The sequence below is a fragment of the Batrachochytrium dendrobatidis genome (genome assembly GCF_000203795.2).
Source record: "Batrachochytrium dendrobatidis JAM81 unplaced genomic scaffold BATDEscaffold_1, whole genome shotgun sequence".
Lineage (NCBI taxonomy): Eukaryota > Fungi > Chytridiomycota > Chytridiomycetes > Rhizophydiales > Batrachochytrium > Batrachochytrium dendrobatidis.
The window spans coordinates 2,628,023-2,652,308 of NW_006281099.1; the positions used below are offsets into that span (position 1 = coordinate 2,628,023).

Here is a 24,286-nt window from a genome sequence, read left to right on the forward strand (position 1 = left end):
ATGCATTACTCATCTATCTATTCTATTTATATCGATCCCAGCCCATTTGATGTTTGTAATAAAATATATACTTGCAAGGGGTTGTGCACACATAATTAGCAAGTTGGTTTACTTTGATATTCGTGCTCGAAACTGTTTTAACCATTCTCCATGTTCTGAAAGCAATGCTTCGGTATGGAGATTTCCGGCATCCCATTCTGTCTTGTGATATGCTGATGTGATTTTACCACCCGATGCAGATCGATTCAATGCGCTGGATAGCAATGCTTTGTCTTGGATGCACTTGTCTCTTGTGATTGCACTCGAAATGGGTTCTCGCTGGATCCGTCCTAATTGTGATGACGCTCGTATCAGTCGTTCGCCCTCGGTTAATCCAGAAGTAGGAATTGATGGCGTGTAATGTTCAAACGTCTGATTGCTGCTTATTGGTCATAATAAATATTTAGAACATTTGAAATGCAATCCATTGCAAAGTTTTGTCGAGTAATAGCCAAAAAATGCACTTACATGCTATATGCATTCTTGGTAGATTGGAGTCCTGTCTGAGTGTGTTGTTCCTTGAGTACACTGAGCAATTTATTCAGCTCTCCTTCAATTTGATCCAACGATCCATTACGATTCAAAAGTAACGATGGAGCTACCTAATAAATGTAAATGGTGTCAATATGCATGCCTCGAATACATCTGATCGTATTTTAAACATACACGTAAATACTTACGCGACAGGTTTCCGAGTTAGCAAGCGATGCTTCAGTTAAAACCGCATGAGCAGATATGCTGGGTGTTTTCAAAGCTGGGCTCTTGGGGGTTTCCATATGAGGTTGTAAGTCCATGGTCATTAATGGTCGAGAGGTCGATGCAGTTGTATTCTAATATTTGACATTAAAGTTTTAGTTGCCACAATTAGCGCAATTGATATATAGCAACCATTAGCAATATTTAAATGAGCCCTTACTAGTTCTGAAATAGGCAATGGAGGTTCGTGCATTTCATGCGATACCATTTGACGTACACGATTTTCAATACCAATGTGCTGAGATTTGAGGAGTCTTCTGGCATCTTTCAATTCACATTCTTCCTGTCGTATGCGTGCCTTGAGCTGGGCTAAGGAATCGTTGACAGTAGCAACATCTGAGGTTAAATGGCTTGATTGGGAAGTGCACTGGCTTAGCTCACTCTTATCTTGGCTACTTTTGCTTATCGTATCTGTCAATTCATCTGTTGTGTGCGAATCTCGAGCCTTGGTTCTATGTGTACGTTTGTGTTTCAATAAGCTGTTTTCTGGCATTCGATCAAAGTTTGAGTGTGCATCTAGATCAAACTGTTTGTTTTTTGGAGTATAAGCAGATGCGTTGAAGTGGTTGGGTGCATGATCGTGGATATCACCTATAATTGATCCAGCACGCAATGAAGATATTCGTCTACGCTCCGTTAAAAGGTCGGTTTGAGCATGTTCAAGTATCTGCTTCTCTTCTTCAAGCTGTTTGCGCAAAAGCAACACTTCCTTTTCAGTCAATGTGAGTCTAAACTTTTCATCTTCAAGTTTTTGACGCTGTGTGTTGACTTCGTTCATGAGACCCTCCACTTTTGTTCTGTCTGCAACGAGCTCCTGGCGACGTAAATCAATTTCGCGCTCAAGTGGTCCAAGTTCAATTGCAGCCTGACGTTTTTGGGATGCTTGAAGCTCATACTGCCGTGACTCGTCTTTCAATTGCGATCGCTTTTGCTCAATATCTTTGAGTTCACGATACAAGGCCTCTCGGTTTTGCTCCAATTGTGTCTGCTTTAACTTTATTTCATACTCCAGTTTCAAATTGTCGTTTAGAATCGTATTATTTTGTGTTTGAGCTGTGGTTTCTTGTCTAGCCATATCACTCAAAGTAGCTTGCAACCTATCCCGTGCCTTTTGTTCTTGGAATGCTAGTTCATCTAATATACCATCGATACGTCTACGTCTATCTTTTTCATCACGAGCAGCCTGCTCAGTGTCTAACTGCAGCTGTTTCAACTCCCTTTCTTTGATGGTGATTTGTTCCAGCTGCATGTCAACTGACTTGCGTAATCTGCGTTCTTCTTCAATAGCCTGTTCAGTATCTTGACGCATCTGAGCAATTTGTTGAGTTTGTGCAGTTTTCATTGATTGCTTATCTTTTACTGAAAACTCTGCATCTGTCATTTCTTGCTCCAAATTTGCAAGCTTTTTCTTCCATTCAGTTTTCATACTTTCATAGATTTCGCCAATCTTTCGCTCCTCGGCTTTAGCCTCAGCCTCTTGTGCACGAGTTTTTTCTTGTAGTGCATCGATTCGTGCCTGAGACTGCTTGCGATATTCTTCTTCGGCTGCTTGAATAGATTTGCGTGCCTCGATGAGTTGCGCGTCAGATTCCATGTCAAGTGAGAGTTTGAGTTTTTCAATGGCCTTGTCGTTTTGTAAACGTGACTCTTGTGTCATTTTTTTAGACGAAAGTTCAAGTTGTTTTTGATGCTCCTCGGAAATTTTTGCAAGCAACTCACTTTCTTTTTTTCGAGCTTCCTGGTTAAGCTCGTCACACTTTTTGGCAAGTCCCTTTTTAAACTCTGCACGCTTTGCCGATACAACTGAATCAAAAGTATCAAGTTTCTCATGACTTGAAAAGTCGATTTCATGCTTCAATTTGGAATCTACTAGTGCATCCAAGGTAAACCTTTGAATATACGCGATTTCAGCATCAATCTTGCCTTTGGCTTCTTGCCGAATAGCATCAACTTCTTTGAGCATGTCATGTTTAAGTTTTTCTTGGGATGAAAGAAATTCTTTGTCTTGCTCAGCTTTCCACGTTGCGAGCTTTGACTGATATGCTTTAAGCAAAGACTCTTTTTCTTGTTGAAATCGACGCTCTTCCAATTCCTTGAGATTATCTAATTTTGCTGTGTCCAAAGTGCTGATTTGAGTTGATAGTTTAGCTTCAGGTGGCTCAAAAGACGGAGCTGCTAAAGTACCAAGTTGCACAGTAGCAGGTTTTGAAAAATTAGACTGCAATAGAGTGGGTAAATGTGATGTCGGTATAGTTGACATGGATGCTAAGCGCTCATTACCAAGTGAGGAAATACAGGTATTATCGACTTTAGAAGAATTGCTACCTAAAACTTTAATTGATTCATTTGTTTTTTGGGCTGGGTTCACGCTTGCTACATCTAAGCTTGTCAAACGCAATTCAGATTTGGCAGATTCGTCCGAGTCGTCAAAATCATCCAGCGATCGCAATTGACTAATTTTACCACTTGCTCCTGTCAGATTGGTAGACAACGGTTTCAGAGCACTAAAGGTACTATCTAGAGCTGCTGGCTTTTCTTTTAGATAACTAGGCTTTACCAAAGTGGTTTCAATAGCCGATGATGGAGCAGCTAGTGTTGTCGTTGGTTTTGACGCGTCAGTATTTGAAGGTGTAGGAGCAGATTTTAATCCATTCAAGGCGTTGGATACATCTATTTTTTTCAGTGCGGTGTTTTTGCTAGTGATATCTAAAGATTCCATAGGTTTAGACGAATTCTTTTCGGTATATTTCTGCTTATCATCGTGACTGTCACTAGAAAGATCAAAATCATCATCAAAGCTAATCTGCTTTTTCAATGATGGTTTGCTATTTGATTTGGAAATAAAAGTACCTTGGAATGACGATATAGTTTGCCCTGCTTCTGGTTTGGACAACGCCAGATTTGAATTGGATGTGACATGCAGAGTTTTGGAAGCTTGAGCAGACATGGCCAAAGTGGGATTGCTTGGTAAATCATTGGTGGCATTCACATTTGATTTGGTCATCATGCCAGACTTTGATAAACTTGAAGGTTTGCTGGGAAGCTTTTCAGTGGGAAGTAAATCATCAATGTCACTAAAATCCTCATCGTCGAATTCTTCATAGTTTGGTTTGCTTGGTAATGCTCGACTTTCTTTTAATGATACCAAGCCACTATTGACTGTTTTTGATTGTGTTTGATTTGATCCTGCTGCAATGCTTGCCATGGTGACATTTGAAGAGATTTGAGTCAAAGCACTCTGATTGTTTTTTACTAAAGGTATACTTTTTGAAGGTGTACGTTTCACATCCTACAAAATCAAGATAAATTTAAAATCGTGTTGTGTTTTAAATATTAAAGTACATATCAAGCCTGTAAACTTACATTATCTTCGCTATGCTCTGACTCACTCAAAGTACCTAGAGTATTTTCTGTGTGGGGTTTTTTGTGTATTTTTCCAAGTTTCGGTTTTAAATCTGTACCCAATGATATACTTGCAGACTTTGATGTTGTTACAGTGGTTTGCTTTGATGTATTTGTTTTGAGAGTATTTGGGTTTACAGCATTGTTAGTTGCTACCGACCCATTTTCTTTTGATTTCGCCTTTTCCGTTTGATACAGATTGCGAAAGTCTTCATCGCATGGATGGTCCCAGATAGATGCACCTGTTTTAAAATTAAAGTAGTATATATTGCCATCATCCGTTTGGCTATGTTTGAAATCCAAGTTGATATTGTTTGAATGTGTTTAGTATACTAGTAGTACAATAGTGGGGATGCTTCATATACTCTCTTCAAACACATGCGTATAGATATAAAAATTTATCCAACACACCATGGCTTCCAATCAGCAGGAAGCGGTGCTTTCAATGAATCTCGAGCTATCCAAAGCAAGTGTTTATCTGCAACTGGGTCCATGCCCAAAAACTTTGCATACTCGATGACCTCTAAATATAGACTCAATATTAACCAAGTGCATGCAACCACGACACCTATTTAATCGAAACATTATATTGCACCACTGTTGGACAAGTGAATGCTTTACCTTCTTGGGTCGGCTCATAATTTTCATCGTATCTAGAATATCAAAAAAGAATGGGTTATTATGCTACCTTTTAGAAAATACAGTACTATGTGCAATATCAGGGCAGTTTAAAACCTACTCTTCCTCCAAGACAACGCTGCTTGCCATCTGCTTGAAATGCCGGATGGTGGATAAAGTGATGAACGCGACTTTTACAGCGGAGTTGGAACAACGAAAAAACGAAAGCATGCAGTCAGAGCAGATGCATTCAAGTCTAGTTGTGCTAGTAAAACACTTGTATCATTGCATTGTATTGATAAGTCATAAAGTAGTAGTTGAAATCTATCAACAAGGCAAGATGCTTATGCAAGTGATTACACAGCTTTTTTGAATTGGGTGATGTATTACCGAATGACGCAAAAAGTCATGCATTTAGACCACTAAATGAAAACAGAGTGGTTGGATCAACAGTCAACATAATCTTGTAGTTGATCAATGCCTATCTCACTTGATGATAAAATTTTGATACGCATAGCAATTACAGCCGTATTCACGTAGAATGAAACGCTATCTTGTAATCAATGTGTGGTAGAGACAACAAACGTTTAACCATTGTATACTTCAAAGCAAGAAACAGTCACTACAAGATGAATGCAAGTGTTTTATTTTACATGAACACGAATGCAACTGAGATTTAGCAAGCTTAATCACCAACTCGTTAAAACACCAGAATTTATTCTGAACTGATACCAAATATGCCAGACGCACATTTAATAGCTCTGACCATATATCCAACTCCAACTTGGAATATCTTAGATTTATTTCTAAATAGAGCATTCTTGGTCAAATTTATTTCAAAAATGACGAAAGAAAGATTGTTTTCATAATCTTTGGAAGTTCTTTGTTGTCGAGACACACAAAGGCGTGCCCACCAAGATCTTTGGAGAATTGATGAGCTTGATCAGACAAATTTCCAATAAAGATCATGTATGCGTTTACACGAGAATCTGACTTCAAAGCTACAGTTCATGCACAAGTTAGAATCAAAATATCATGTAAAAACAGTATTTAAAGGTAAAAAGTCTTGTACCTGTGGCTATTGTTTCTGGACTAATATTGTATTGGTTCAGGTTAGCATCTGACAACACCAGTACAAAATAATCGTCTGCCTCTTCCTCTGTAATATCCTTTATGGCAGTTGTTACGGCATCAACTGTATTGTCTATTGTAAAAGCTCAATAAGTAAACATTACGTGGTTTTAGATGCATTACTCCCAATTGATCTTACCTCCGCTTATGCAATAGGAAGCGTGTATGCTCATTCGATTTATAATTTCAAGCATATCTTTTTCAGTTTTTGGAAATTTGCCTGCTTGTATAAACTGTGTATTAGGCCCATCACCAGAATGACCATTGATTTTGTATTGCAGCTTATACTCAAATCCACGAAAAGCTTCCATGAGCATCACTGCACATTCAAGACTTCGTTCCATTCGTCCATCATGACCATTAAATCTCATCATACTTGCACTTAGATCAAACACAAAGTGTAGTTTTTTTGGTAATTTTTGAAATGCTGGATCGTTGTTGTTGTCACCTCGAATTCGGTAAATTGATCGATCACCTGCAAGTCCCTCGACACTTGAATATTCAATCAAACATAAAATCAACGACAAATCAGTACAATATCGCGTCAAATGGATTTCTCAATAGCATGTTCAATTATACATACAGTTTTGTTTCATCTATATCGCCATTTGTTTTGTTTCTGATCCAGACTCTTTCTTTTTCTTTTGCTTCAAGCCCTTCTAGAATTACACGCAATTCTCTTATTTCTCGTTGAACATTTGTTTTATACTTTGTAAATAACGACATGTCTTTGGCTGAAATATCAAGTTGTTTAAGTTTGGATTCTAGTAGTTTATGATGCAGCGCCAACTGCGCTTCTGTGATTTCTTTGGGAAGTTCTCCAGCAGATCGCTTCAGATATTTTAAATATACAAAGTAAGTTGAAAAATCAATCGAGAAAAGTATGTACCAAGCTCATTTACGTCATATTTGTAAAGTCAGCTCTACATACCAGCTGAAACGTCGACTCGTTTATATTTCCAGACTCTCGACCTTTTAAATCCGACAAACCGCTGCCAATATTGTCAGTCGAATTATTGCCAGCATTTCCAGCTCCTCCACCTCCTCCAGATCCTCCAGATCCACCTACGATGCATTAACACAATGATCAACACATATTATAGCAATAAACTCATTCATCACAATATATATAAATCAAATACTTTGATCACTTTGTCCCTGTCCGCTCCCTTCATTTCCACCCTGACCTATCATATCTTGTGACTCTGCCAATGCATCCGGGTGATTGCCATTGTAGATAATTTTAAGCGTGTTTTCATCTTGCATTCCAGTAAGTTTTTTCCAGTGTTTTTCATCTTCAGCAGTTTGCTCAGCTTGTATTTGTACCACACTAACTAATCCTAGATTGTTCATGAAAAGCAAATTTCCATCAGGCAGTTCTACAAGTTTTCCCAAATTCAAACGCTTTCCAGATATCAAGTAAAGTGTTTTTTCCGTCATTGTTGTATTCCTAAAAATAATGATTAAACAAACAGCTAAACAGGCTTTACAGAGGTATATAGAGTTGAAACTGCGGTGATCAAATGTATCAACTTACCGATTTAATACAGCAGAGTTTGGAACTGCGAGTCTCATGTCAATTCGACGAAGGCAATTCGATTTTTTATCCAACAACTCTAACCATCCATGGCCATCCTTGAATGAATACCAATTCAAAATGGCATTAGTGAGACTCGGTAAAAATGTGTATCGGATTCAATGAAAGCTTGGCAAAAACACTTACATTCTCGGAAGGTATTAACGTGGCTAATTGCTCTGAAATTTTCAAATACTGAAAGCATGGCTCGATATTTATATATTCGTTGTGTGCATAATCGTCAACTGATCGAGGCCACGCTATAACATGCAGTGTATGATGGTAATTAGGCGCGCTAATGTCTGTAAATTGAATTAAGCTTCCATATACTTCAGGAGTAGACAAGCAAAGCCAATTCGTTTGGTCCGAATCAGCACTCGATATTGACGTCAGAACTGCTTGTTTAAACCCAAGTAAAGACTGCTGCTCAATTGGGATAATATCTAATGTCCACAATGTAGTGTTTCGATTCAAGTGTGCTATAAATAGTCTATTTTGACTGTCACAAATAATCCAACTTTCAGCAGAACAAGCCATAATAGACTTGATGATAATAGACAACATAAACCGTATTTGAGTCATTTGATTTAGATCAAGGAAAATCACAGCGCTCATTCCAGCTTGGTAGCAAACTAAGTTTTGAATATATAATTTTGATAAAAGTTGTCTTAATAGATTGTCCATAACCAAAACACCATTTGAAAGCTTAATCCAATGCAATCTACTTACGCAAGTAACCAAAAGCAGCTGATTCAGCACACATGGTAGACTCCATTGCTGGATCCATTCCAACAATCTGAAATTTGAACCAAAGATTACTTATCCAAGTTTCCAATTGTTCTTTTCAGCAATAAATAAGTCGACTTACACTAAGAATGCTGGTCAAACCCTTGATAAAATCAAGCAATACAATGTTGTTTTCTACCGAGTTCAAAATGCAAATGACATTGGGAGAAACTTCAGCAATATACAGCCTAGTTCCGCTAGTTGCAGGAACATACTCATACAGTTCAATCTTTTGATAAGTCCTGTGGTCAGGAGAGATAATAGTCAACATTGATGGCTCAGCAGTCGCTACAAGCAGACAATGATCGTGTGCATGAATAATATCCAATGAATTTCCAACACATGGAAGCTTGAAGGTGTAGAGCAGTTCTGTAAAAGTCGTTGCGCGTTCTATTATCAAAACCGTATAAGCCAAGCTATTTGCATTTAAATGTAAACAATATGAATTGTACATTAATATAATAGATTACCATTTTTCAAAATCAATGGCTCCCATGTCGGTGGCCGCCGCAATGGCCAAGGTCCCTGCTCAGCATACCAAAGTAGCAATCATTAGTCACGTATTGAAAATGCTCATTCAATCAGACACACTTATCCTAAATCTACTCTGGTTACTTACTCTAGTTTGAATACTATGTGCATCTCCCGATATGCATAATCTAGCATGTGCTAACACATGCCAGTGCTCCAATATTGTAGACGGTGAAAGTGAGATATTATTTGCCAACCGAAGTTTAAAAATGGTTTCTTTACCAATTGAAACTCCATGCTTTGTCATTGTATCAATCAATAGAGCCCTCAAATCAGGCTCGTGAAGATCAAAGTCAAATACGTTTTGCAATGCTTTAGATAATCCCTCGCTAGGATACGCCTGCATATGCTTTACTACATTTACTAGCTCGCGAGTAGAATAGGGATATGATATAAGTCCCTCATCAACCAATTTACGAAGATCATTGAATAAACTAATGGCCTTTAAAAGCATATGATCTGGTGTTTCAGGTGCATAATGCTTCAAAAGTTGCATCTCTGATTCGGAATCAGGATTCTCAACAACATGGCAACTATTACGTGATACCATGCAAAATATATGCTGTTAGCTTACATTCAAGTATAGATTTAAGGATTAAAAGGTTTCAATTTAGTTTTATACTTACGCAAATACGTCTCCAACTTCTCGCCAAAAATCGTTACCCAAAAATGGAAAACCTGGTCGATTAGCTAAAACAAACATTCGAAACCTCTATCCACCAGATCAATAAAATTAGCTACTATCAGCAGAAAAACACGAATCGGCAAATTATTTCAAACCAAACATACCGGGTGTATAACAATGCAGTTAGTGTTAACATCTCTGGTTGTATTACAAGAAACAATACGTCGACCATCCGATAAAACCATCTCACCATCTTCTACCAAGGATTTGAGAATGGCAGTGACATGTGTCGGAGCTTTATCAGCCTCGTCAACAACAAGAATGTATCCCTCACGAACAGCACGAACTAGTGGAGAATCTTCATAAACAAGACACCCATTCACAATTGTAGGGCACGAAGTCAAACTGGAAACGGTGACGTCTCTATGCAGCTGAATATATTCTCTCGGAAGACGCAAAAGTTGAAGGAATCGGTCTACAATTTTGTTTTTTCCAACCCCCTGATTGCCGATTATCAAGAGATGCTCTCCTAGCGAGTAGTCTCTAAGTATTTCCTGCATTATCATAGTTTGCTTGGAATTCTCAAAAAACACCACGTCTGGAATTAATAATGGGTTGGTGGGCTCAAGAATCGGATGAGATACATCACCAATTTGAAGGTATGACTGGGCCGAGTCAGCTTTCAAAACGACCGCACACTGAACATCTTTTTTTATGTCGGTATCTTGCTGACGGGGAACTCCTTGGTCATCTAGGTAAAGATCAAGCGCATCTTTTGCTAATGCTGGCAAAAATTGATATAGAGTTGCTTTGAAGATAATAGTTCGAGGATTATTTTGTGGATATTTGGTCAGATATCGAGCAATCCGAAGTAGTTGTCTATGGCCCATACAAAAACATATCACAATCAGCAACAGAAATTGGCAAATAAAGTTTATGTAATCCAATTGACATACCTGGTAGATAAACTCGCAGAAAATTCTTTAAGAGTATCATCCTTTTCCAAGCGCAATTTTGAAGCAATCGATATAAAATGTCGCATGGGCTCTACAGGCGCATGAGGATATAAAGACTGGATAACATGAGTCTCTTCCTCCAGATTAAGATTGCGCATCGGAACAAACAAAAACATTGAAGCCAATTCAGGTGTCAACCATAGGCCTTTTATGCTTGTGGATAAAGTAGATCGTGCAATACCAATGATTCTGAATGAAGGATGTATGCAAAATATCTGACGTTTGGCTAATTCTTTGCGAGAATAGCCATGCTTTACAATAAGGGATTTGAATCGATCTGCGCGAACAAGAGTACTGCCGTCTGGCAAGGACAGCTCTCGATCAACTATAAGTCGCTGAATACTAGCAAGTGTACCAAATGCAAGAGCATCAATCTGATCCAGTATTGCGATTCTACCATTTAGTGCTGCCTCGATCAACCCTGAATTCTCCCATACAGTATCTCCAGATGAAAGTGTATTTCTTCGCTGCAAAAGATCTCTTGAAAAAAAATCCTTGTAAAGACAGACATACTCTGTTTGGTATCCCAGGGACTGGCAAAGGACACGTATAATGGCTGATTTTCCGCATCCCTTATCGCCAGTAATGCAAATGTCACTAGATGTATGTACCATGAGCAGCTTTGTAAGAAGCTGTTCATGATAAGGGGTCATGACAAAAAGGGAAGTTTGCTGTGAAATTTCAGATCCACTAGAAAGTCGAACTTTTAAAGTATCCCCAGTGATATCACGAAATTGCACTATACGCTCAATTAAAGGGGGTAGCTGTTGTTCCTGGTTTTCTGTGGGCAAAATAGCATCTCCAAAAGATATTATGCTATATGGTAAGGTATGTGTTTTTTCAGATAAGGATTCAAGAGCCATACTAGTGCTGGTTATGTCCTGATGGTGTGCCAAATCAAATCGCTTCAATACGCCATAAAATATATTTTTAGTATGCTCGTCAAAAAATGGTAGTGATAAATATGGATAACAGGCTTCGATCAGGATACTTGGGTCGACTTTTGGAAATGACTGAAGAATGGCAACAAAGTTATCAAAAATAATTGGAAAATCGGGAATTGATGATATATCTCGCAAAACAGCACTTGCACAAACAAGCCGTTCAATATACTGTTGCGAAACACTCGGAAAGCGACCACACAGATGACTTAAACTGCTGTTTAGTGTAGGCGGATTAATGCTTCGCGATTGAAACCGACTTCTAAATGGTGGGTCTTGCAAAATCTAATTAGTTGTTTCAACATAAATGCATTTTGATTTCAATCATTTCTTACCAAGCGGAAATCCATCGTATTTCTGAATATAACAAAAAATTATATTTAGTTTTCTAATGTTATAATACGCATAAATTAAAATGTAATGTAAAAACTCACTGGTACTGGTAGTCCAAGAGAAATGACAAGAAATCGGTCTGATGTTCGAATAAGCTTCAAAAATCAAGCAATGTGAATTAGTCTGCAAAGTCCAAAAAGTTGACAAAACTATGTAGTCAGTAGATTGAATTCGAGTAAATAAATACACCTTTGCTTTGTCAAGACTTGACATTCCATGACCTTGAATTAAACTATCATATCTTTTTGGATGAACGAGAAACCGACCGTCGTCCAAAGCCATTTCTCGGTTTTCCAAGAGATTATTTAGCAGAGGCAAAACATTCCGTTCTGCTTTCTAACATTAAAAACCGTTATTGAATGCAGCGTCTGATTGTATTTTGTTTCTGAATCAAGACCATATAGCATACCTCTACGCCATCTAAAATCAAAAGTCTGCCAAATATGGCAGCACGAACACACGCTTGATCAATGTAAAATGCAGTACCGTTTTTAATTTCACGTCGTTGTTTTAGATCTGTATCTGAAACATCTCGTGAGATAGCAACGTACTCAATCTCGCGCTGAGATAGCTGAGCATATCTCAATACCTAATTGATTGCCAATACTAAATGATCAGTCAAAGTATTCATCAGTGAGCAATGGAAATGATGCTTACCAAATGCCGTCTTAGTGGTCCTGGATCGCTGCATATTTGAGATGAATTGAATCAGAAATCGTATTAGAACACGTTGCTAATTTTCACTAAAGTTACTTATTCGCATTCCAAACAAAAGGCTTGCCCAGTCAAAAACATGTCTTGTCCAAGAAGATCCTTTTGTGCCATCCATCGAAGATGAGCGATCATATCCTAGCAAGTTGAATTAAAAATTAGACTTGCACCTATTCATGTACATATCATATAGAAATAGCTGACCAAACCACATTGAACTTGGTTGAAATCCCAGTTATTCAATAGTCACGTAAAGAGATGTAAGCTTACTTGAGCACCATCAAAAAACGGAACTGACAAACTTGGAACAAGCTCTGGATATTCTGGAGTCCGTACTTGAAAAACAACATCTCCAATGCAAACCGTAGCACTGCTAGCTACAATTAAACATGAATCAAGATTCAAATCCAAATCCAAATGGACAGTTGTCAGCCAACAACTGGGAATAGATTGTTGCAGATACTCAAGTGCATCGGGTTGAGTAATCGGTAATAACTCACTATTTGCATCTGTTGATGAAAAGGTCGAGCTTTTGTTGTTTCCAGAACAAGAGCTGTTTGCAGAAGAGAATGCAGCATGTATCTGAGCTATCCGCTGTAAAGCTCGTCCAGTTGCGTTACGATTGTCTGCCATTCAACACTTTCAATGCCAGAAACCAAAAAGCTGAAATCAATCAATTCAATGCATTGCTTTTCATCTGCAATTTCAGCCTGCAAACAGCTTTCGACTATTGAATAGCATTATCCTTTGGCTTGCTGCTGGTATTTATTAGGCTTGCGTGTTGATATCAAACCATATTTTTACTATTATTGAGTAGACTGTCTTTTCTAGCGCATCTCCAAGGTAAATGGATAATAGCTTTGGCTGACTAGCGTTTATTATCTTCAACTTGTTGCGATGTTGCCTGTTAAACCCTAACATGATGAATGGATAGCATCATTAAGATATATATGACCTTATTCAAGAATGGTCGTTCTTATACAAAATACTCTGCGGAAGATACCTCATGTAAAAACTTGGGTCCTACTGATTCAACATGTAATGACACCTGGATTGAACAGATCGATCATCCAATAGCACCCAATGCTTCGGTTGTAGATCCATATGCCACAGGCGTATCAAGTAAACCCAAAAAAAATCGACCATATCAAAAACATAGACAGTCGAGCAGTAAGCATGATGGTAATGCTCGACCTCGACTACAGCAATCATCTTCATACTCGGACCAAGGCGCACAGCTGCCAAACAACCGAGCTCCACCACCATCAATGCTTCCACTTGACAACAAAACATTTACTGTTACTCAATCCATTGTTATTGATGGAGATGCAATGGATTTGGCTGAGAATCGACAAATCTCGAGGTAAATTTGGCAATTCATTGGACATGTGCAGATATCATTAGTGGCATTGTATTACAATTATTATGGATTTCTAATAGATTTACATGTTGAATCAACGATATAGTTATGTGGACTGGATATCATTTAGTTTAAGCCATTTGGATTGCATAGAACTTATTGGGTAGATTGTACATATTAAACTATCCGTTTTGCTATACTAATTCTTTGATGAGGAGGCATTCAACTTATTGATCCATGCATGATATTTATGCTCTTAACATACAGAATCGATCCAGCACTACCTGTGGTTTCGTCGATAGCTATTGTTTTATGCACGAAAAAATTGGCATATAAGCAATGTAAGTCATTTTCATGAATTGAATATGAATTGATCTGCGATATTAGTTTGGCGCTGATGTTTTGAATTGCTGGGATGCTGTTTTAAATAAAATGCAATAGCTGTACAAACACTATCACTGATATCCAAAGATGGATCATCCAAGAGCGCTTTAAAAATCATACTTGCTCGAAATGCACCACTACCAGCTGAACATTCATCCCAACTATAGCTGGCGAACCGATTTTTCAGTGTGTAATCTCGGGCGTTTTTATTTAAATTCTTGGTCTGAAGCATGCGTTCATTTATATACAATGGCTGCATGGATACACCTTCGTAAGTGGTAAGTCAAACTATGCAAAATACCTCGAGCTTAATCTGACGAGCCTCTAACGTGTACTGCTGGGTATTAATTTACAGTTAAATACTATGTTGGTCGAATACTTTGTTTGACTAAAGTTGCGAGTTCCATTTTGGGTCGTTCGGTTCCAATATTGATTCTACTGTATGGCGGCACAACAACAAAATTAAAACCATGAACAACTCCATTAAAAAGTAGGTGGCTGGCTTGCTGACGACTTTGACGACTCTGGTGGTTTGATGAGTGCGGATCACGTCAAAATAAAGTAATGTCGTTGCAGCATTAGTGTATTGTGATTGAATACAACCCTATTTAAAAATAAGCTTACCTCAGAGTTTTCACCTGTCCCGTAGCTATTTGTGGCATTGGGATTAAAAAGTGAAGATGTGCTTGATATTGGAATATTATCAGTGGAACGTATCTGTATTGGATATACTTGTATCAACACTCCAGCTTGATTTAGTGCTGATACTCCTATAGTGTTAACAGTCAATGGTGTACTTGATGATCTTGCATTCGGCTGCGTGTTTTGCAGAGGATCCACAGTGACGATAACACGCCCATCCATCCTAGTAGACAAGTAAGCAACAATAGGTTTTTGCATTCGAAAAATGATGCACAGAATCATAATAAAAATGAATTGAGAAGACACCTGGCCAAGTAGAACGATTGATGGACTTATGAGAATTGACATGAGACGAAGTGCGACTTCACAGAGGAAATAGCAGATCAACGCCAGTCGAAAATAGGTCAATGCTGCGATTTTCTTGTATGCGACGTCTAAAAAACTACGTGGTACTCTAGCATTCTCCTGTACCATATATAAATCTGATGAGTGTTTATTTTAAGACTCGAGGAAAATAGACATGGTTTAAATCTTACACGCAAGTGCTGTGATTGGATTTCCAAATGGTAAAGATTTCGATCGAGCAATTGAAGAAGCACACGCAGAACAAGTAAATATACCAAAATCAATGAAATCGAGTATATCGGTGGACTTCCTAATGTAAGTAGTTCAACCACTGTCATACATAGTCCAAGTACTAATTTCTATAACAGTTAGTCAACCCATAAATACGCCATATGCAATGCATATTCAATTCAACACATTGGAGAATAAACGTACCCAGCATAATCTGCTTGTCATGTCGATTCAGAGATGTTGTTGTAATTGAAAGTCCTTTCTAGCAACACACTCAATATTAATACATTGTTTTTACATGAACATGTCAAAAAAGCTTGTCTATGCGCGAGAATAGCCATCAATACTCACGCTAATCGCTACTAGCGCACAGTGAAAGCATAACAATGAAATAAGAGTAGCTATACTGGTCAATCCATATATCCATGGTACTTTAAAACGGTGAGAAAGGTAATAACCAAATATATAAATGACATTTTCCAAGATTTTGATGCCAATTATACACGATATGACCAAAATCAATCCAATGTTGAATCCTATAGTACGGTTTAGATACCATACAAGTAGAAAGGGTGTGAGAAGAAGAATGTAGCTGCCTCCTGATACTATATGGATAATCAGACGATTTATCATTTTGAAGGACGTGAATAAACAGATAATATATTTTATTTTACAGCCGCATTCACGTAAAATGGGGCTTGCATTTATCTTGCAGTGATTGTCTTGGAATGACAATGGTTAAATATTCGTTGTTTTCCTACTGAAAATTGATGATTTCTTCTGTAGAAGCTCCAAATTTTTTGATGTCTGGAATGACTTTGTGCATCGAGCCATTTCAGACATCAAAGTAATTTTTTATAGTTTAAAAATGGACAATATGGAGCACTGTAGTCCCAATCCTCGCGCCGTTTTTCAATATCTTGATTCCATTATGGTTTTTGTTTCCCTTTACTATTTGTCTTTCATTATACCACCTTCAAAGTGTACACCTTTTAACCTTTAAAAGTCTAAACCTGGAGCTCTATAAAGGTTGGAAAAGCTGAACGAAAAACAAGTGCTACATAAACCAGTCCAGACATTGTTTATTCCGGAGCAAAATAGAGGCTCCGACTGCAAGATAAATACAGAAAAAGTTCCATTTTACGTGAATAGGGCTGTAAAAGTGATGACCACCAAAAAGTTACAATACTTTAATTGAATTATTCAAGAGATGGACTATTTGAACCTGAAAGGGAATAGAAATGAATTAAACGGAATAAAAATATGTTCTATTTTTTACGAGTAATGACTGCTTGAGTGAGTTGGATCAGAGCAGTTTGTGCCAGACTTGGAGGAAACGCAGATATCGCACTGATCGCCTCTTGACAATATGCGCGAGCCAAATCGCGTGTCTGTGCAACACCATTACTTTCATGTACGAGTTTAAGAGCCTAAAGTTTTGAAAAGGTAAACAGGCAATGAGTAAGCAGATACACAAATAGCGTACACATATCATAACAAAATGTACCAGCTCGGCGTCTCCTTTTTTTTCAAACTTGCGCTCAATGAGTGGATATAATTCAGGAAATTTAGCTGCAGCGTACAATACAGGTGCTGTTGCCAACCCCAACTTTAAATCAATATTGACCGGTTTTCCAAAATCTGCAGAGGAGACAGTAAAATCCATCATATCATCTACCAGCTAAACAATCTCACAAGTATTAGATTTCGAACCAAATCATTGCCAATTCATATATACGAACCTGGAATGCGAGACCCAGATTTCGTCCATATAAATAAGCAGACTCGATAACATCATCGGTACATCCACCCAACACTGCACTAGAACGACAGCTGATGGCAATCAAACTAGCAGTTTTCATGTATGTTTTTTCCATATAATACTGAAATCTATCTTGAGATTCAACAGGACCTCTGGCACTCTGAGGCAAAACACCGTGAACAGCACTGTAGGCAGATTTTGAGCCGCCTAAAGCAGAGTTGCGCAACTGCATAAACTCACCCTCTACTAAATTGGAGATGACCGTAGAGAGCAATTCAACAACGCGCGGATCGCGCAGACGAGCGAGTGCAACCGATGCACGAGCCAGCAAAAAGTCGCCAGCAAGAATGGCCATTTTATTTCCAAACTCGGCGTTTACTGAAGGGGTGTTTCTGCGAGTCATGGAGATATCGATTACATCATCATGCAATAGCGATGCGGTGTGGATCATTTCGGTGATCTCTGCAAGTCTACGTTGGGTAGGTAAAATAACAGCTTCGGGAAGGATCGTGGCTCCCGAGTTCGTCTCAGAAGGGGGTAATACAGATGAACTCAATAATGATTTGGAGCAAGACGAAGTTGTAGGAGAAAAGGAAACAGCGATTGCTGGAGCGCTCAGTGGACGATCTATATCAGCATCTGTCAAGGAAACAAAAGGATCGGATCCGGGCATTTTCGCAGTAATGCTTGTTGCTTGAGCCATCAACAACACTACCAGTGGACGAATATGCTTTCCTTGCTTACTAAAATAGTAGCTGGAGATTGTGTTGAGAACAGGATGACCAGAACCCAGCAGCTTGCGAATGTTTTCTGTTAGCAAGGACAGATCACCACCTAGCAGATCTTTGGGATTGATGACTGACCCGCCATTGGTATGCACCAATCGCTCGGCAGCAGATATGGCCTGCGACCATGTCATTGGTTTGCTGTCTGGTACGGTGGATATCACTAGATTCGATAGCCAAGCAGGTAGCTTGGTCGTCAATAAACGAGTAGCGCCCGCTTTCTGTGTTTTGATCTCTGGCCGAGCAGGCTTTAAAATCAATGGAGTTGGCGATGCATTGACCATGAAGATTGGCTTGTGTATCATGTTTGAAACAAATCTAATAGAAATCATTCCAGACAATGCATGTGTTTCTGCCGACCTTGTAGTGCTGGAAGAGATGGTACCAAACCCAACAGGGCTGTTGAATGGAATCAGTCGAGTCAATAGTTGATTGCGGTAAATGCTGCATTGGAATGCATTCCTGGCATTACAAGCAGCTCTATGCGATTGTAAATAAGACATTCCGGATATGACACAGTACGAATCTCAATTTCAAATGAATGGCTGTATCGAGCAACTATCGTTTGTTGGATTGTTGAATTGAATTCAAAAAATATTTTTGGATTGTCCAGCACGATTTTAATCTGGAATCGTTTGTACTATCTTGGACTGATTCAACATGCATGTTCACTAATGCACTGTACAGTAAAACTCTACAACTACTTTGATCAAGCATTGCTTCCGTCTTGTACAGTTTTTAAAAACACTCGTTTATTTCATATACAGTAGCCATTGTTGTCGGGATAAGCCTGGCAACACTCAAGGTTCATAAATTCGCTGATATCCCTTGACAACTCTCCTACAGCAAGGACATTCCTCTATAGCAATATGATAAACGAATTAGTAACATGCATATACAGATTCCAATCAAACTCCTGCTCGGCACTCTACATGACATCAAAAAACTTACTGTAGTCACGAAGCGCCAATGCTTCACGACATCCGGTATCACATAGGCACAAACATCCACATGGACGCAGCACAATCTGCCGTGGTTCTTGGTAGCACACCACGCAGTTTCGTATCGAAATTGCTTGTGGTTCATCATCTCCAGGCCGACTACGGCGGCCTTCAATGGGTCTAGGTTGACGTCTACTTCGAGTCATTACACCATTTTCCGAATTTGCTAGCTGCAATATTTGACCAAATGATATCAGTGATGCCGATGTAATCATTGCATTGCTCTTTTGGTTTTGTAGATTTTCAGTACATGCGTCTGTAGAATGAGCATCATTGCCACATGGCTGCATATCTTGAGCCAGCCAAAATATTTCCTTGTACAATTCATCATCGTCCCCATGAACAGTTTCCTCAGCATTGTCTACTCTGCTGTCACTGATGGCATCCAAGATATCATGGTCATCCATCACGCTACTCCATTCAGATGAAACATCCGATTCGTCTAGCGTAAAGTCAAAATCGCTTTCATCTTGTCCTGATTCATAACCACCATCCCTGTATAGCAATGCAGTCTTGTCTGGATCTCCGGAAACGTAGCCACTTCTATCGGTAAATAGTCTTCTCAATACCTTCTCCATAGCAAATAGTATAGGACGCAACATGGCAAGCCCCGAACATCGCCACATATACAGTGAATTGTATATTGTAGCAGATACTTCGTGCATTTCCAACGATCGTGTCAGCTGTATCCAGGAACTCGACTTTTTGCGAATCTCTTGCTCATCCAAGTTAAGTCGAAACCCAGTTGGTCGAGCATGCACATTAATTAGCTCAGTAGGTGGCAATCCAATTCCAATGGGTGCGAAAATGGGTTCAAACTCTTTTGAAAACCCAGAATTTGGCGATCGTCTCTGAGAAATCAAAATAGCAAACTTGCGTATGGCAACCTTGAAGTCATCACGAAGTGTCACGCCATCCAGCAGCTGGGTAATGTCAAAACGCATGTCACCACTCATTACCAAATAGCTGACCACGTATACCAAACTGAGTATGACCAACAAAGTGACAAGAAACAGTTCAGGAATTCCAGATAGCCAAAAAATAACTGGAACACCTCCGTCCCGTTTTACAACTGACCACCACACCTTGAAACCAACATGAGCCAGTCCCATAATACTGGTCGGAATAAGACGGTAGGGTGCAAGACAGTCTGCCGTATCAAGTAAACTCATTAAAAGCAGTTTGTGCAATTCAATAATGATCATACCGACTACAGGACTTTGTTCTAGATTCAATGTTGCTGTGGCTAGATAGAGAGTGCCTACCCATTCAATAAAATCTGGAGAATGTTGGTGATTTAAATCCAGCTCAGACCGTCCAAACTCCAAAGTCAAGATCAATCCAGTGACAATGTGATCAATACAATGAAGCATAAAAAAGACTAAAAAAGAAATGTGTAGGTATTCCGGTAATTCGTGCTCCATAGAGAGTGACCAAAAATGGCTCAATAGATAAACCAGCATGATGATGACTGGGAGTCGAAGAAGTAGTTTTTTTACAATTCTAATGGAATGGAATCCAAACCCATTTATAACATGTATTAGACATGGTAACAGACTCGATCTAAAGCAACGATATGTATTGATACCAAAATAAGTGAAGTTCCAGTTCATGCACTTACCCAAGTGGTTGAGGTCGATTAGGTTGTGCAATATATGATATTCGACGTTCCAACATGATGGTAGCACTTGCAATCAACACATCTAGACTCCATAATATAGATTTGAGTTGAAACCAAAGTGTAAATACCATTGACATGACAAGGACGATATAAGACTTACAAATAGATGACATGTGTCTGTTATACACAACAATACAGAATGTTAGTGACATGGCGAGGCTCAATACACTTGCAATGTAGTTACCTCGTTGGCAGAGAAGCGTCTGAAGCGTTTGGCTTGGATGAAAGGCCGGCATCAAACGTCATTGAGCCAGTCTCAGAAGCCATTGAACCAGACTTGATAGCAGACGACAGAGTTGCACTTGTGGACGACTGATTGAGAGCATGAATCAGCTCTTCATCCTTCATATGTGGCGTTGCTCGCAACTTGAACATTCCAAGTTTGGTAAACTAAAACTGCTCCAATTCCCTCAATGTCAAATGTTTTGCTCAAGCCTTTTGAATAGTTAAAATCTGCAATAAATCATCTTTATTTTAAAACCCAGAGTCCAGCGAAGATAACGATGGCTGTTGAGTAAAGCCTAATGGCCCATTATGTTGTCCATTTTGTTGCTGTTGTTCAGGTACATCGTTCGTATCGGCTTTAAAAAAGCTTTGCCATGCTTCAATAATCTACAAGTTAAAAGTTAGTGCAATGCCATCCATTTCTAAAGTATCTCATAAAACTCCATTCAACTGGATCCTTGTCAAGGCTTACATGTTTTTGAGTGTCTACCAACGATGCCAAAAACGTCTTCATCGACTCTGTAAAATCTGCAATCTTTTCCCTGTCAACACGGTCTAGTTCACTAATGAGCAGGTTGGTCATTGCAGTAAATCCCTTTGATGACTCTTCTAATTGGCTTTCTGCCTATTTCCCAGAATATAAAAATAAATGTGTTTAGAGGATCAATCAGAGCATACACGGTAAAATTAAAGTGTACAAAGTGATTACCTCGGCCAGTTCATGTTTAGCCACGGCAATCTTGTCGTATCTGATTCGACTAGAAGTTGTCAGTTTGGTCAAAGAATCATTTCGTTTAGTAAGATTGGTCTCTGCTGCTGAGAAGCTGGAATACGCCTTGAGTCGCATTGAATAAGCCACTTTTACAGAACCAATGATCCGAATGTATTCTTCAACCGTCATGAATATGTGATTGATATCCTCCTTGGCCTAGAATATTCAGTAACGTAAGCAAATATATTTATACCATCAATACAGTATAAAGTTTTGTGGTTTCTTGAAAAATATCAAGTTATGTTACCTGTTTTTCTTGCAAGTTACAAATCGTCTTGTGAATATCACCAAGCTTTAGCAGTTTTTTTGAAAGCACTGGACTCCGCTCTATATTGGCTAGTCCAACAAGACTATCCCCCATTTCCAAAATCGCTTGTGCTAGATCTATTTATATCAGGTTGGTACAAGAAGACATACCTAATGTGTTGATGATAGTATTAAACAGATGCTACACAATATAGAATTACCTCTCCGTTGCTTCATCAATAGCTCTAACGCCTTCAAAAGTGATTTGAGCTGAATTTCCATGCTTTCAATTTGAATGCGACGATTCTCTAAAGTCTAACAGAATAGTATTGGTTGAATAACAGAGTCAAACTACACCTGCATGTAAAACCCACTTTACTTACTATATCACTATCAGGAACCTTTGGAAATGGTTGGTTAACCTGTGGTGTGGTTTCAGTAAACGCACCCATAAAGCTGCCTTTGCGATCACTTCGTTTCTATATAAACCAAAACAAAAATGACGTGTAGTGTGAGCATTTGACAATGTCAGTTGAAATCACAGGCCATATTTGCAAATGATTTTACAAACGTCGTAGGAAAAGGTCTCGGATTCAAGAAATAGGCGCATATCCGTATCTAGCTGCAGAATTGGATGAGCAGCCACTTTACAAATGAAGCGTTCAAGTGCAGATCTGCGAGTTTCAACAAAGTCTTCCTGGAATCGGCCTAATTTTACCATTTTCGTGCCATTGTTAATATCAACATAACATTATCTTTATATCACAGGCTTAATCTACAGACTACAACAAACATTACCAATGGCATGTTTTTCAGGAACAGGTGGAACAATAACACCAGGGTATTTGTCAACAAGCTGGTTGTACAACCACAAAAAGTCCCTGAAACGACGATTGACTACAAACTCTGGATTTCTATAATCCGGGGACAATGTCTAGCAAAAGCAATAGTTGAAATGAAAAGCAACATTTCCAGTGAGTTGATCTTGTATACACGATGCTCACTTTAAAAGCAATCTACCTTTGTCTTGATCTTATAAGCAATGTGGGATGAAAGAGTCTCGCCAACTTTAAATGGTTCAGTGACATTTATATCAAAAGAATATAAAGTTTGTTTTGAAGTTGAATCCTATATAAATTCAACGCAGCAGCGAATGAATGACTGTTGACACTTGCCAATACATTTAAAATAGAATCTCAACTACCTCTTGTTTTTCAAGCAGATCCGAGCTAGAATTCTGCTCGTTATCAACGGGATCTTCGTTTGAAGAATGGGATTCTGGCGACATGAGTGGATCAAAGAGAGCTTGTACTGATTTTTTTTGGGAAAGCGGTTTTTTGGTATCCGACTCAATAGCAGGTTTTGATACTTCAAAAGAATGAATAGGTTCATCTAGAGAAAAAGACATGATTGGCTGGGATAGAGGGTCAACGAGGCTTTGGAAAGGATTATCTAATGGATGGGGTTGCATAGTAGATGCAGCAGGCGGAATCGTTGTGCTAGCAGACATGCTTGATTTAGTCGGATTCAAGGCTGGATCAAGCAAGCCAAAATTGACATCAGTGGATTGAACAGGAGGAACAGAGGCAGAGGCAGTGGCATGAGTAGCAGTAGATCCAGTAGTTGCAACAGAAAGAGGATCATCAAACAAGGGGTTGGGAATGACTGCATGCTTTGGAACTGGAGGAGCAGCAAGCTTTGTAGGCAGTTTCTTTGAAACAGATTCCACAGACACTTTAGATTGATTCTGTTTTGAAGCAGTTGGTATAGATGCGAGTAGTGGATGTTGATCCTTCTGAGTAGTGGTGTTGTGCTCAGTCATACTGTCTGTGGTGGCAGATGGTTCAATGGAGAGTGTTGATAGACTGGTAGCAATTGTAGCAGTCGAGTGATTTTGTGTTGTACTAGAGCCATTGGTGGTTGTGTCTTGAGTGAGTTGACTGGCTCTATGGCTGCTGGGTGTAGCAACATCAGCCCAGACACCAGCAGCAAAAGGGTCTTCAAAGTCTGACATTGAAGAGTGTGGAGTCGAGTTGATTTCTCGACTTGCAAACTATTCAAATGTCATTCATGTCAACATATTTTATTATCATCGAGTAGATACGATCATCTTGTCACTCTGCATTACGATGCTTTACCACGCAGAGTTTCTCTAAACTTGTCTGTAAACTTGGCTTGACCAACGTTTTTGGTTGCTCCAAGCTTATCTGCTTCATCTTCACTTGAAACCGAGTGTTCAATAACAACTTGGGATTCGACGTTACTTGCATGCGGTTTAGGCTCTATTAGTGAGAATGAATGCATAGATACCGCAGGCGCCGAGTTTT

The 24,286-nt window shown here is 39.0% G+C and overlaps 5 protein-coding genes across 5 annotated transcripts; 1 reads left to right on the forward strand and 4 right to left on the reverse strand.

Moving 5' to 3' along the window:
• Positions 1-4,595: 4,595 nt before the first annotated feature.
• On the reverse strand, positions 4,596-4,965 carry BATDEDRAFT_85377 (uncharacterized protein; the record flags this gene model as incomplete). Its single annotated transcript, XM_006676306.1, has 3 exons — positions 4,596-4,720; positions 4,819-4,850; positions 4,937-4,965. 3 exons carry the CDS (start codon positions 4,963-4,965, stop codon positions 4,596-4,598), a joined length of 186 nt encoding a protein of 61 aa, XP_006676369.1.
• Positions 4,966-5,588: 623 nt separating this feature from the next.
• On the reverse strand, positions 5,589-13,158 carry BATDEDRAFT_84927 (uncharacterized protein; the record flags this gene model as incomplete). The annotated part of the gene is made up of 22 exons (XM_006676307.1): positions 5,589-5,816; positions 5,888-6,019; positions 6,086-6,438; positions 6,530-6,777; positions 6,878-7,011; positions 7,089-7,396; positions 7,484-7,581; positions 7,670-7,782; positions 8,252-8,318; positions 8,391-8,698; positions 8,779-8,833; positions 8,928-9,372; positions 9,466-9,529; positions 9,715-10,343; positions 10,421-11,696; positions 11,757-11,778; positions 12,004-12,150; positions 12,224-12,403; positions 12,472-12,499; positions 12,608-12,663; positions 12,796-12,902; positions 13,026-13,158. 22 exons carry the CDS (start codon positions 13,156-13,158, stop codon positions 5,647-5,649), a joined length of 5,073 nt encoding a protein of 1,690 aa, XP_006676370.1. The 3' UTR covers positions 5,589-5,646.
• A 317-nt stretch (positions 13,159-13,475) lies between these two features.
• Positions 13,476-14,436, forward strand: BATDEDRAFT_85881 (uncharacterized protein; the record flags this gene model as incomplete). Its single annotated transcript, XM_006676021.1, has 3 exons — positions 13,476-13,888; positions 14,153-14,226; positions 14,327-14,436. 3 exons carry the CDS (start codon positions 13,476-13,478, stop codon positions 14,434-14,436), a joined length of 597 nt encoding a protein of 198 aa, XP_006676084.1.
• Positions 14,437-14,631: 195 nt separating this feature from the next.
• Positions 14,632-16,120, reverse strand: BATDEDRAFT_22024 (uncharacterized protein; the record flags this gene model as incomplete). Its single annotated transcript, XM_006675383.1, has 5 exons — positions 14,632-14,793; positions 14,894-15,376; positions 15,448-15,608; positions 15,692-15,749; positions 15,839-16,120. 5 exons carry the CDS (start codon positions 16,118-16,120, stop codon positions 14,632-14,634), a joined length of 1,146 nt encoding a protein of 381 aa, XP_006675446.1.
• A 635-nt stretch (positions 16,121-16,755) lies between these two features.
• Positions 16,756-24,263, reverse strand: BATDEDRAFT_29284 (trans-hexaprenyltranstransferase; the record flags this gene model as incomplete). The annotated part of the gene is made up of 6 exons (XM_006675572.1): positions 16,756-16,917; positions 16,995-17,168; positions 17,230-17,381; positions 17,424-17,775; positions 17,902-18,092; positions 24,224-24,263. The coding sequence occupies 6 exons, from the start codon at positions 24,261-24,263 to the stop codon at positions 16,756-16,758; spliced, it is 1,071 nt and encodes a 356-aa protein (XP_006675635.1).
• Positions 24,264-24,286: the final 23 nt, after the last annotated feature.